Genomic DNA, 13,075 nt, shown 5'->3' with positions numbered 1-13,075 from the left:
AGTACTCTGTTAAAGGCACCCTGTTTAGCAATAATGTCAGCAACATTTGGCTAGTGTGTTACTACACTTATAGGGCAAAATATATTTTTAGATGCAGTCAATGACTTATATGTTATAGGGCAGAACATACTTTGTTTCAAAGGCGCATCCTTGAACACATTATGGATGTTGCCAGAGACTTGAGAGTTGCCATATTAATTTATTTCAACACCACCATGTTTGGCACTGAGGAGTAGAACTGAGAGTGGGAGATTCCTTCATGATCCATTGGGGTCTTTCACAGACTCTTTTACTCATATGCCACTATACAACAATCATCAACAGCGATCATAAGTGATGATGTCTTTTTCCAATCTTTGGCAGACCTCGTATATCTTTTTTTAGTATTCTATCTGTAGCCCTTAGGCCTAGCTGACACAAAACTTAGGGGTGAAGTGCCTGATAATAGAATTCCCTTACCATCATATAGGATACTAATTGTGCATTGTCTCTTTCACACTCACGACTTATACTTTATGCAGAATCAGGTCTCAGTAAACCCCCAGCAGGAGAAGAAATCCCTCTAAAGTCCTTTTCAGCTAATTTGTATAAGAATAAAACATTGATATTCATGAAAATGGAGCTGCAATTCAGAATAATAAAGGAATATTTGGAAAGTGTATAAACGCCCTACAAAGTACAGACATTGGCTTGATAGCTATTATACTGCTGATAGACTCCCTATAATGTCTTGCCAGTGAGGTATTCTGTAATTCAGAAGGGAAGGCCTTGCAAAAAGGAGATATTGTGAAGATGCCTAAACTCGCGGATACTCTGCAGATTCTAGCTGATGATCCTAATTCCTTCTACACCGGTGCACTTGCTAAGCAGATTGTGAAAGACATCCAACAAGCAGGTACGGTGATACATGATCTGTTTTATCAGGTCTATAGAAGACATGGACAGCTGGACGTATAATGATATGTCCTCATATATCTTACATTGTGCTGCAGGTGGAATTATTACAGAGGAAGATCTAAGAAATTATACAGTTGACCTCAATGAGGAACCACTTCGTTTTCAAATTGGAGACTACACCCTGATCAGCCCCACCGCACCTCTGAGTGGTCCTGTCTTGGGACTCATCCTTAATATTCTGAAAGGTTAGACAGACTTATCATTGGCTGGTTTTGTGTGCTGCAGAGATACATAGACTATTGTGGTTTAGAATATTACATTCTCTGAAGTAGACCATGGGGATGCCATGTACTTTAATGTTGTATATCCTCTTATTGTCATATATTGACTTAACACACTATAGTTAGTGTTGAGCGAGTAGTATTTGATCAAATACCTCACCGGCATAGGAATTCGTGTAATTGGCTGAACACCAAGGGGTTAAACGCATCGAATATTCAAAGCGTTAAACCCCTTGGTGTTCGGCAGATTACATGCATTCCTATGCTGGCGAGGTATTCGATCGAATACTACTCGCTCAACACTATAGTAGCACTTATAATAATGTGTATTCATTATATAATGGTATGTATTTTATTCTCTCATATTTTGTGGCAGGTTTTGGCTTCTCTGCCCAGAGTATAAAACCTGACTCTATTGGACTCACCTACCACCGCATTGTAGAAGCTTTCCGTTTTGCCTATGCCAAAAGAACTTTATTAGGAGATCCCAAGTTTGTAAATATAACAGAGGTAAAAGCAGCTTTGACTAATAGACTTGCATACAGAATATTATTAAACTATGAGGATCTGCCTCACTCAGGCCCTTGGGTCTCTGCAGTCCCGGTTCTCCCTCTACCCCACAGCTCACTTCTTTAAGCAGAGGTTGTTGCACTGACCAAGGCATATACCGTATTTTTCGGACTATAAGACGTACTAAGGTTTTAGAGGAGGAAAATAGGGGAAAAAAATTTTGAAGCAAAAAAATTAGTAAAACATTTAATAACATAATATTTCACCAATGTAAATAGAAATGGGGGTTTTCAGATACAGGGATACCAAATGTGTATGTTTTTGTTTTATATGTATTCTAGGGATATGGGGGTGATTTGACCATTTACAGTATATATATAGATTGTATTGTAGTCTATGGGAGATGCTCAATATTAATATTGAGGCTGGTCAGGGGAGGCTCCAGCGTGGCACAGTAACAGCGGAGACTCGGTAGCTATGGCAACCGCTCTGCAGGCCGCCATCTTTAAGACCCTCGCCCCACCCGGTCCGGTCCTCTATCCTTCACATGTCCAGAGCGCCCTGCCCCCCCCCCCCCCGCCTCTCTAGACTAGTATTGTAGAGATGCAGGGAATAGGCGGGACTTGGTGCGGCTGGAGAGTGTGGGCGGGAGACGTGAGTGCATCACTCACGTCTCCCCTCCCAGTACCCGCCCACACTCTCCTAAGCCCCGCCTTCTCTATAATACTAGTCTGCGGAGGCAGGGCACAGGGCGTTCTGAAGCCACATGAAGGACAGAGGACCGGACCAGCAAAGGGCAGCGGCAGCAGGTAAGTTGAGCAAAGTTCACGAGTAGATAGATATTACTGTACATAGACAAGTCAATGTACAGTAGTATCTATCTACTCGTGAACCTGCCTCGTCGTCCTCACAGCAGCGCAGCACACAGTGATCCACCTGCTGCATTCGGACTATAAGACGCATCCCCATTTTCCTCCCATATCTGGAGGGAAAAAAGTGCGCCTTATAGTCTGAAAAATACGGTACTCTTAATGGCCAAGCTCCACTAAATGTAAGAACACACTTACGACAGATACAAACACCACCCTCAAGAGTTTCCACACCACCACAGCTACAGTGGCTTCTAAAAGTATTCATACCCTTGGAATTTTTTCACATTTCGTCACCTTACAAACACAAACTTAAATGAATTTTATTGAGATCTTGAGTGATAGACCAACACAAAGTAGCGGATAATTGTAAAGTGGAAGGAAAATGATACATGGTTTTTCAAAATTTTAATCAAATAAAAATTTGAATAGTGGGAAGTGCAAAAGTATTCAGCCTATTGTAATCTGATACCCTTAAATATAATCCAGTGCACACAATTGTTAATAGAATCCAGCTGTGTATAAGTCTCACCTGTTCTGTGAAGGCCTCAGTGATTTGATAGAGAACACTAGTGAACAAACAGTATCATGAAGACCAAGGAACTCACCAGACAGGTCAGAGATAAAGTTGTGGAAAAGTTTAAAGTAGGGTTAGGTTATAAAAACATATCCCAAACTTTGCTCATGCCATCCAAAAATGGAAAAAGTATTCTACAACTGCAAATCTACCAAGACATGGCCGTCCACCTAAACTGGCAGATCAAGCAAGGAGAGCACTGGTCATAGAAGCAGCCAAGAGGCCTATGGTCACTCTGGAGGAGTTGCAGAAATCCACAGCTCAGGTGGGAGAATCTGTCCACATGACAACTAGAAGTCATGCTCTCCACAAATCTGGCCTTTATGGAAGAGTGGTAAGAAGAAAACCATTATGAAGACAAGAAAGACATAAGAAGTGTTGTTTGCATTTTGCCACAAGCCATATAGGGGACACAGCAAACATATGGAAGAAGGTGCTCTGGTCAGATGAGACCAAAGTTGAACTTTTTGGCATAAATGCAAAGTGCTGTGTGTGGTGGAAAATTAACACTGCTCATCCCCCACTAAACACACCATCCCCACTGTGAAACATGGTGGAGGCAGCATCATGCTGGGGGGATGTTTTTTTTCAGCAGGGAAAAGTCAGAGATGATAGGAAGATGGATGGAGCTAAATACAGGACAATCCAGGAAGTAAACATAAACCTTCCAGTGCCAGAAATCGTGCCATGTTTATGGAATGAGCTCATTTGACTTGAGGACCTGCAGAAAACAGCAAAATGGTTCATTACACAACAGGTCTTACATCATGAGTCAGGATCACTGACTTTTTTTTTAAAGGGAAGTGACCTGTAACAAATAAAAAAAATAATATTAACAATGCACAACATTTACAGTTTTGCAAGACACACCTTACATCTTATTATAAGCATTAACTAGATCAAATTTTCTACACCACTTTAATGGGAAACCATAGGGACATTGTGCGTTGCCTCCACAGACATGACTTTTCTAAATACATGAGACCTTATATAGCCAGGATATATGATAGTCCATTATAAACACAATTTCGGAGTCTGACATCTGTAATATTATTTCTACATCCATGTGTCACATCATAGATATGTTTCTACTTGCAGGTAATGACTAACATCACTTCAGAAAAGTTTTCTGAGGACATAAGACAGAAAATCACAAGTAATACCACCCACTCAGCGGAATATTATGAGCCTATATTTTACACTCCAGATAACCACGGCACAGCACACATATCAATCGTAGCGGAGGATGGAAGTGCTGTGTCTGCCACCAGCACCATCAACCAATAGTAAGAGTGAAAAGAAAGCGATCTGTATATTTTTTCTATCATATCCCTTAGTGTTATTGTAATCATTCAGTAAAAAACACAACATAATTCATGTTTATTGAAAGTTACATGCTATCACTAGCTAGAGATAGATATTACTCCTTTTCTCTTTATTGCTTATTTACTCGTAGCTATGGGGGTGGCAGAGATGGTAAGCGCCCTAGTGCCCAGAGACCACCCTGGCACATAACAGGACACCAGTATTGTAACTATCATGTGGTAGGTGGGAGCCTATTGAGATTTTGCACTGTTACCCAGGAGATTCTAAGTACACCTCTGATACACCTCTGATTGAAAGGGATCATACAGTTAGGGCCAGAAATATTTGGACAGTGACACAAGTTTTGTTATTTTAGCTGTTTACTAAAACATGTTCAGAAATACAATTATATATATAATATGGGCTGAAAGTGCACACTCCCAGCTGCAATATGAGAGTTTCCACATCCAAATCGGAGAAAGGGTTTAGGAATCATAGCTCTGTAATGCATAGCCTCCTCTTTTTCAAGGGACCAAAAGTAATTGGACAATGGACTCTAAGGGCTGCAATTAACTCTGAAGGCGTCTCCCTCGTAAACCTGTAATCAATGAAGTAGTTAAAAGGTCTGGGGTTGATTCCAGGTGTGTGGTTTTGCATTTGGAAGCTGTTGCTGTGACCAGACAACATGCGGTCAAAGGGACTCTCAATTGAGGTGAAGCAGAACATCCTGAGGCTGAAAAAAAAGAAAAAATCCATCAGAGAGATAGCAGACATGCTTGGAGTAGCAAAATCAACAGTCGGGTACATTCTAAGAAAAAAGGAATTGACTGGTGAGCTTGGGAACTCAAAAAGGCCTGGGTGTCCACGGATAACAACAGTGGTGGATGATCGCCGAATACTTTCTTTGGTCAAGAAGAACCCGTTCACAACATCAACTGAAGTCCAGAACACTCTCAGTGAAGTAGGTGTATCTGTCTCTAAGTCAACAGTAAAGAGAAGACTCCATGAAAGTAAATACAAAGGGTTCACATCTAGATGCAAACCATTTATCAATTCCAAAAATAGACAGGCCAGAGTTAAATTTGCTGAAAAACACCTCAAGAAGCCAGCTCAGTTCTGGAAAAGTATTCTATGGACAGATGAGACAAAGATCAACCTGTACCAGAATGATGGGAAGAAAAAAGTTTGGAGAAGAAAGGGAACGGCACATGATCCAAGGCACACCACATCCTCTGTAAAACATGGTGGAGGCAACGTGATGGCATGGGCATGCATGGCTTTCAATAGCACTGGGTCACTTGTGTTTATTGATGACATAACAGCAGACAAGAGTAGCCGGATGAATTCTGAAGTGTACCAGGATATACTTTCAGCCCAGATTCAGCCAAATGCTGCCAAGTTGATCGGACGGCGCTTCATAGTACAGATGGACAATGACCCCAAGCATACAGCCAAAGCTACCCAGGAGTTCATGAGTGCAAAAAAGTGGAACATTCTGCAATGGCCAAGTCAATCACCAGATCTTAACCCAATTGAGCATGCATTTCACTTGCTCAAATCCAGACTTAAGGCGGAAAGACCCACAAACAAGCAAGACCTGAAGGCTGCGGCTGTAAAGGCCTGGCAAAGCATTAAGAAGGAGGAAACCCAGCGTTTGGTGATGTCCATGGGTTCCAGACTTAAGGCAGTGATTGCCTCCAAAGGATTCGCAACAAAATATTGAAAATAAAAATATTTTGTTTGGGTTATGTTTATTTGTCCAATTACTTTTGAGCTCCTAAAATGTGGAGTGTTTGTAAAGAAATGTGTACAATTCCTACATTTTCTATCAGATATTTTTGTTCAACCCTTCAAATTAAACGTTACAATCTGCACTTGAATTCTGTTGTAGAGGTTTCATTTCAAAACCAATGTGGTGGCATGCAGAGCCCAACTCGCGAAAATTGTGTCACTGTCCAAATATTTCTGGCCCTAACTGTATTTCAGTAGTTGAATATACACCTATGTTGTCTTTCAAATATATATACCCCAAACTGAAAATACATATGTAAGGTATAGACGCTATAACGCCTATAGACGTATAGGTATAGATGCTTTTGTGGCCAAGGACAAAAACATATGAGAAGTTAAATGGTACTAATCTAAGAATCTACACTACTAAACCAAAATTTTAGGCAGCTTTGGAAAAAATGCTATAGGGCAAGAATGTGTTAAAAAATTGACACGTTTAATAGTATATTTTTGTCAATTAAAAAACACAAAGTAAATTAATAAAAGGGAAATATATATCAAATTAATATTTGATGTAACCACGCTTTGGAGGAGAAGTCCTGTAAAGTCAAGATCAGACAGGGTTTTTTGGGCTGGATTTTGATGCGGAATCCGCGTCAGAATCCGGCTAAAAAAACACTTCCCATTGAAATCAATGAGGGCTGGTAATTTACTTTTTCCACAAGCGTTTTTTTTCCCGCTCGTGGAAAAAACAAGCAGCATGTCCTTTCTTCAGGTGGATTCTGCAGCTGATTCAGCAGCGGACATCTGCCTTGCGACACTCCCTCCCGACTAGGCCCATTCATTGTGGCCTAATCTGGAACGGAATGCAGCGACTGGATGCCGGTGTACTGTATACACTGCAACGGCATATAGGCGTGGCTAGCCGTTTTTTGGACCGGATTCTGAGGTGACCACCACCTCAAAATCTGGCCCACAACACCCCGTCTGAACCCACCCTAAGTGATCTCATCATCCAGTCTGTCTAGGATTACATGAAGAGACAGAAGGATTTGAGCAAGCCTACATCCACAGATGATCTGTGCTTAGTTCTCCATGATGTTTGGAACAACCTGCCTGCTGAGTTTCTTCAAAATCTGTCTGCAAGTATATCTAGAAGAATTGATGATGTTATGAAGGCAAAGTGTGGTCACCTCAAATATCGATTTCTCTTTTGTTCAATCACTTCATTTTATTAATTCACAAAAATAAAATAATTTTATTTTCTATACTTTGCAGCATGTTTTCCACACCTGCCTAAAACTTTTATGTTATACTCATGGGAAGAAATCTCCTGGCATCTTGTATGTTTGCATTTACTGAAATTTCTGAAATTTCCCCAATGTGGGACTATTAAAGGATTATCTTATCTTATCTCTTATCTTATTTAGCAGTATGTTGTATGCATGTAGAGGTCTTTTACTGTGGTATATATGTACAATAATATATTTTCTAAGCAATATTATCTTATTTCAGCTTTGGATCTAAGGTGCGCTCCAATGTAACTGGAATTATCTTCAATGATGAAATGGATGACTTTGGCTCACCATTCATAACCAACGGGTTTGGTATTCCACCATCACCAGCTAATTTTATCAAACCAGGTATCTCTAGACATTAAAGGGAGTCTAGCAGGTCTAAAATGTCTCCCAAAGCTAACAGTTGTGTGCTAAAAAGGAGAAGAAACTTACTATTTGGCTACAAACCAATGCAGAGATAATCAGCTTTTTATGGAAATGTAGATAGCACTGCTGGTGCACTGGCGGCGGGTGTCATTTGCCAGCTTTACCTTCAGACAGACAGGATAAAGGCAGAGGCTGAAAATCAGTGGCGTAACTAAAGTTTTCAGGGCCCCGATGCAATCTTTAGTCCGGGGCCCCCTACCTCATCCTACATCAAATTCTTGATAGTGATGGTTACAGGAGCTAAGGAGTTTAATCAACCTTAGTGTGGTGTCTGTGGATCTCCTTGGCGTATAGGCCAGATGGAAGCTGCAATCTGAATACTAATTTGCGGTTGCTTATGGGCCCCCTAAGGTTCCTGGACCCCGATGCAACTACACCCTCGCACCCCCCAAGTTATACCCCTACTAAAAATGTTTACACAACTAAAGTGGGAGTGACAATTTAAAAGCTAGAACATTTAAGACTATCTACAGGCAAATTTGGCAAATCAAGTCTACTCCCAGTGTTCTAGTAGGCTGACTAGTATATGCCTAAAAATATGCTCCTTGCATTGTTGATTTCTAACCACAAAAGTCAGTTTTTGCTCCTATTAAATTTTCATTCACTACCTTACTATTGGTTGGGTAGGCATTTTGGACCCAATAGACTTCCTGTTAATAATAATGAATTGGGCAGGGGGGTTGTAATATGTTTATATTATTTTGTGAATATACATGTATACATGAAGTTGAATCAAAGAACTTGAAACATTAGTGATGTTAACTTTAAAAACTCTTGCAGGTAAACGACCTCAGTCTTCAATGTGTCCATCTGTCCTGCTGGATAAGGACAGAAATGTGCATATGGTGGTTGGAGCTTCTGGGGGATCTAAAATCACCACTTCAACAGCATTGGTAAGAAACTGAGAAGAGGGGAGCAGCTGAAACTGGGAAAACAATAAAGCCCTAACATAGAATACGTTTGTTAAATACGTGGAAAAAAATGTTCGCATCCCATCTGTTGAAAGTAAATCAACCCAACATGTTTATATCACCATAATAACAATGTTATCCAATGTGTTTTTACTAGTCACCATAGTTTCATGGAGACATAAATGGAAGGTTCAGATATGATGTCCTTCTTGTCATACTTCCAGAAGTACAAAAGATATTGGGGAGATATTTAGTGGGGTCATCACATTGAAGATCTGCTCCAGTTGTCCCTGTGACTGCCTGCTTATCGTACCAAGCATAAACTATACCAAACTGTAAACTAAAACTGTAAGAGACATGTAAGGCAATTCATTTGGCCCGATAGTTATCTAAGAATATATGACAGTGTCACTAGGAAGTATCAGGTACAATGTTATCTCTTCTTTTGCAGGTCATTATGAACTCTCTATGGTTTGGCTATGATATGGAGAATTCGGTGGAGCTAGCACGGGTACACAATCAGCTATTCCCCAATGACACCACTGTAGAAGAGACAATAGATGAGGTCAGTGTCCGAGCATACATAGATGTCTTGAGTGCTCATAGCAAAATTTAGAACTGGAAATGGTTGTTGCGAGTAGTTGGAGTTGGGATGCTGGCAGTTGGGGGAGGGTTCATTTACAATACTTGGTCTTTGTGAGTTTTGTAAGAGGAACCTGAGGGCCCTCCTTTCATGGGGCATATATCAACGGTCTACCTAGGTATGGTATTGGTCGGCAATGACTGTTTAGATATTCTTACTTTGTCAAGTATACATGACTGTCTGTCTATGCATTTGTGTCACATACTGTTATATATAAATATGTATTACCGTATTTTTCGGACTATAAGACAAAGGGTGCGTCTTATAGTCTTAATGTGGGTTTGCAGCATGGCCGCGCTACTGCCACCGCTGGTTTTCTTCAGCGGCAGGAGCGTGACAATCTGCAGGCCCCGGCAGCTAAGACAGTCCCCGGCATCTGCTGTAATAGACCGGCGGATGCTGGGGAGTGTCTTAGCTGCTGGGGCCTGCAGATTGCCGCGCTACTGCCACCGCTGGTTTTCTTCAGCGGCAGGAGCGTGACAATCTGCAGGACCCGGCAGCTAAGACAGTCCCCGGCATCTGCTGTAATAGACCGGCGGATGCCGGGGAGTGTCTTAGCTGCCGGGGCCTGCAGATTGTCACGCTCCTGCCGCTGAAGAAAACCAGCGGTGGCAGTAGCGCGGCCATGCTGCAAATCCGCTCCTCCTCCACAGGTCCCGGCAGTAAGTTAGCCCCGGGCCGGTCCCCACCGGCCCCATACCTTTAGTGATGCAGGCCGGCTCCTGCACGGCGAGGCCGCAGGAGCCGACCTGTTCCGATGACAGCCGGGAGCCTAATGAAGGCTCCCAGGCCTGTCATAGATATATATTACTATCGCGGCTGGTGTATGACCCTCCGCGATAGTAATGTATAGAATCTCCCATAGACGGCAATACACTTGTATTGCCGTCTATGGGACTTGCAATCAAATGATTGCGGGTTCAAGCCCCCTAGGCGGGGGATAATAAAATAGTAAAAAAACAAAAAACAAAAAAAAACACTTAAAAAAAATATAATAAAAAATAAAATAAATAAAAGTTCACCTCCTTTCCCTAGAATACATATAAAAGTATAACATTACTGTGAAACATATACATTAGGTATCCCTGTGTCTGAAAATGCCCTGTCTACTAATATTTTTATGTACAGTGAACGTCAAAATCAAAAGTGCTAAACTGCCGGGTTTTTCTCTCTGTTTTGCCTCTGAATTAAATAAAAGGTGATCTAAGCAATAAACATTTCCCAAAATGGTATATCTAAAAAGTACACCTGGCCCCACAAAAAAAAAACACCCTATACATCCCCGTACAGCTGCAGAGTCACCTGTCAATGTGGCCTTGCAGCTGTTCCAAAACTACAACTCCCATATATTAAATATTTTACCATTTTTTGCCTGAAAATTTTTTTTCCCTATTTTTCTCCTCTAAAACCTACATACTAAAATATAAGTAAATATATAAAATATATCTAAATATATAAGTGGAAAAAATATAAAGCAGCACAGCTTAAATACCAGAAATGGGTGCAGATCCAGAAGGGAATGGTCACCTTCCCAGAGTCAACAGAATAGACAAAACTGGCAGCACTTCTAATAATAAAAATTCAAGTTGGTGTCTTTAATCCCAGATATGCAACATTTCGCTCCCTCACACTGGAACCTTTGTCAAGCTTCGCACATCTGGGAATAAAGACACTAACTTGAATTTGTATTATTTGAAGGCTGCCAGTTTTGTTTATTCTAAATATATAAATGCCCATTTAATAGATGCAAGATAAAGAGGGGTAGAGGAATATCGAAGTGTTCAGGATGTCCATTAGTGTAATTTTACTTATGTACATCTACAACATTCCAATGCCGAAACCTCTTCAAAGGAAAGACAGGGCTACATGGGTGACATCAAGGCAATATTGCATGACAGCTAGTAAGTATGGAAGTATGGTAGACTTTGTCCAGACTAAGACATGGTTGGGGTAGGCATCTGTCTGTAACTTCATTTATATATGTGATACAATTGTTGTTATCGACATAACAATCTGTTACTTTTAGTAGAAAGATACTAACTAGGTCTACATTTAGTAAAGCTTTGGTACAACCCAATGCATGGTAGGGTTATGTTTGTACCAGTAGCAGAGAAACAAGGATAACCGTCCAACTCCATTTTTTTCAATCTGGCTTACTGGTGAACATGAAAGAAAGGAAAAGATATGTTTATTTTTTACACTATGAGCACTGTGGGTTCGCTGATCCTATATTTGGGTGACAGTTGATATCCTTATTGTTTTCTTTCTTAATGCCTCATATTTCTTTCTTCCAGCATATAGCAGATGAGCTTCGGAAACGTAATCATTATGTAGTGTATTCAAAAAGAGCTGGATCTGTGGTCCAGGCCGTTGTACGGACCAAAGGCAAGTGGGCTGCAGCTTCGGACACCAGAAAGGGAGGATATCCTGCAGGCTATTGATTGTAGCCTATACGGGCAGCTGATCGTGATCTGAAGTCTACATTAACCTTTTCTACATAGGATTTGAACATCCTTTCAATGAATTTAAGACTTTGACTCAGGGACCAAATTACATTGACCAAATGTGTAATCCTAAAAATACACAAACTTTGAATTCTGCCTTTCTTCATTACATAGTATGCACAATTGTGCGTTAAATAATGGAATCCCTGCTGTGCTGCTATAGACTGGGAATACTTGTCATGTTGTCATCAAATATGCAAATGGGATTACATGATAATGTGCAACACTGGACAAATCAAACTGTGCCTTTTATCAATTGCTCACCCTGACAAACCAAAGGAGAACGCCATGATCCCTCCATGACCACTCCATGATCCCTCAATGATCTCTCACTAACCGAAGTCATTCCATAATTAGAAAAGGGAGAAAACATTACAGAGGATATGTATCTTCTTCTGGAGACCACCAGTCATCTGGCAAAGCATCACCACCACTGGCTGACAAGACATCTACATTAAGGTCGTGGGATGGATATGTTGCACAGCTTTGAACCAAGTGATAGCTTTTGTGCAATAAGGTGTTAAAATGATATTGGAAGTTAAATGAAGGGTGGGCAGAATGAAAAGCTAAAATTATTAGATGCTGCCAAAATAGTTGTAGCCAAAAAGCTCATTTTGTACTGTGACGTAAGTGGGTAATGTACATGTACTCCAGCTCCATTTACTGTCAGGGAGTATTCTTTGGTTGTCAGCCAATGTCTGGATCAATTAAATAGACTAAGACATTCGGTCAGATATATGCCAGCTGCATTAATAGTTATTACATTAACAGGTACATGCTGTATAAATAATGTACATGCTTTTAATAGGTGGCAAATTTGGTTCTTTTTGGAATTTGCGGACAGGGATATTTTTCTTTCCACTCGCCTTCCTTACGGAATCTATATTTGACTTATTGTTCCGTCTCCGTCCATTAAAGTAAAGACTTTTATAACTTCTTGTATTGGTTGGTTGTATTTCCATATTTGTATACATAAAAACCTTATGACACACTATAAAAAGGTTGAACAATACACAGTATCCTCATGTCCTCAAATTACACGTCTAGTTTTACCTTTCACCTCCGCCATTTTTCATCATTGCAGTTTTGTTTTTTACTCTCTGCCTTCCAAAAGCCATAGCAT

General features: G+C 40.6%; 1 protein-coding gene across 1 annotated transcript in view; it reads left to right on the top strand.

Annotated features, from left to right (window-relative positions):
• Positions 1-12,855, top strand: part of GGT1 (gamma-glutamyltransferase 1) — a 67,955-nt gene extending 55,100 nt beyond the window's left edge. Inside the window, exons 6-13 of the mRNA XM_075276013.1 lie at positions 738-895; positions 993-1,142; positions 1,555-1,688; positions 4,233-4,420; positions 7,686-7,813; positions 8,675-8,787; positions 9,257-9,370; positions 11,743-12,855. Coding sequence (XP_075132114.1) covers positions 738-895; positions 993-1,142; positions 1,555-1,688; positions 4,233-4,420; positions 7,686-7,813; positions 8,675-8,787; positions 9,257-9,370; positions 11,743-11,889 — 1,132 coding nt within the window. The 3' untranslated portion in view covers positions 11,890-12,855. The remainder of the gene's footprint in view (positions 1-737; positions 896-992; positions 1,143-1,554; positions 1,689-4,232; positions 4,421-7,685; positions 7,814-8,674; positions 8,788-9,256; positions 9,371-11,742) is intronic.
• Positions 12,856-13,075: the final 220 nt, after the last annotated feature.

Source organism: Leptodactylus fuscus, chromosome 1, assembly GCF_031893055.1.
Source record: "Leptodactylus fuscus isolate aLepFus1 chromosome 1, aLepFus1.hap2, whole genome shotgun sequence".
Lineage (NCBI taxonomy): Eukaryota > Metazoa > Chordata > Amphibia > Anura > Leptodactylidae > Leptodactylus > Leptodactylus fuscus.
The sequence above is the reverse complement of the archived record's forward strand: the minus strand, read 5'-3'. Positions and strand labels throughout refer to the sequence as shown.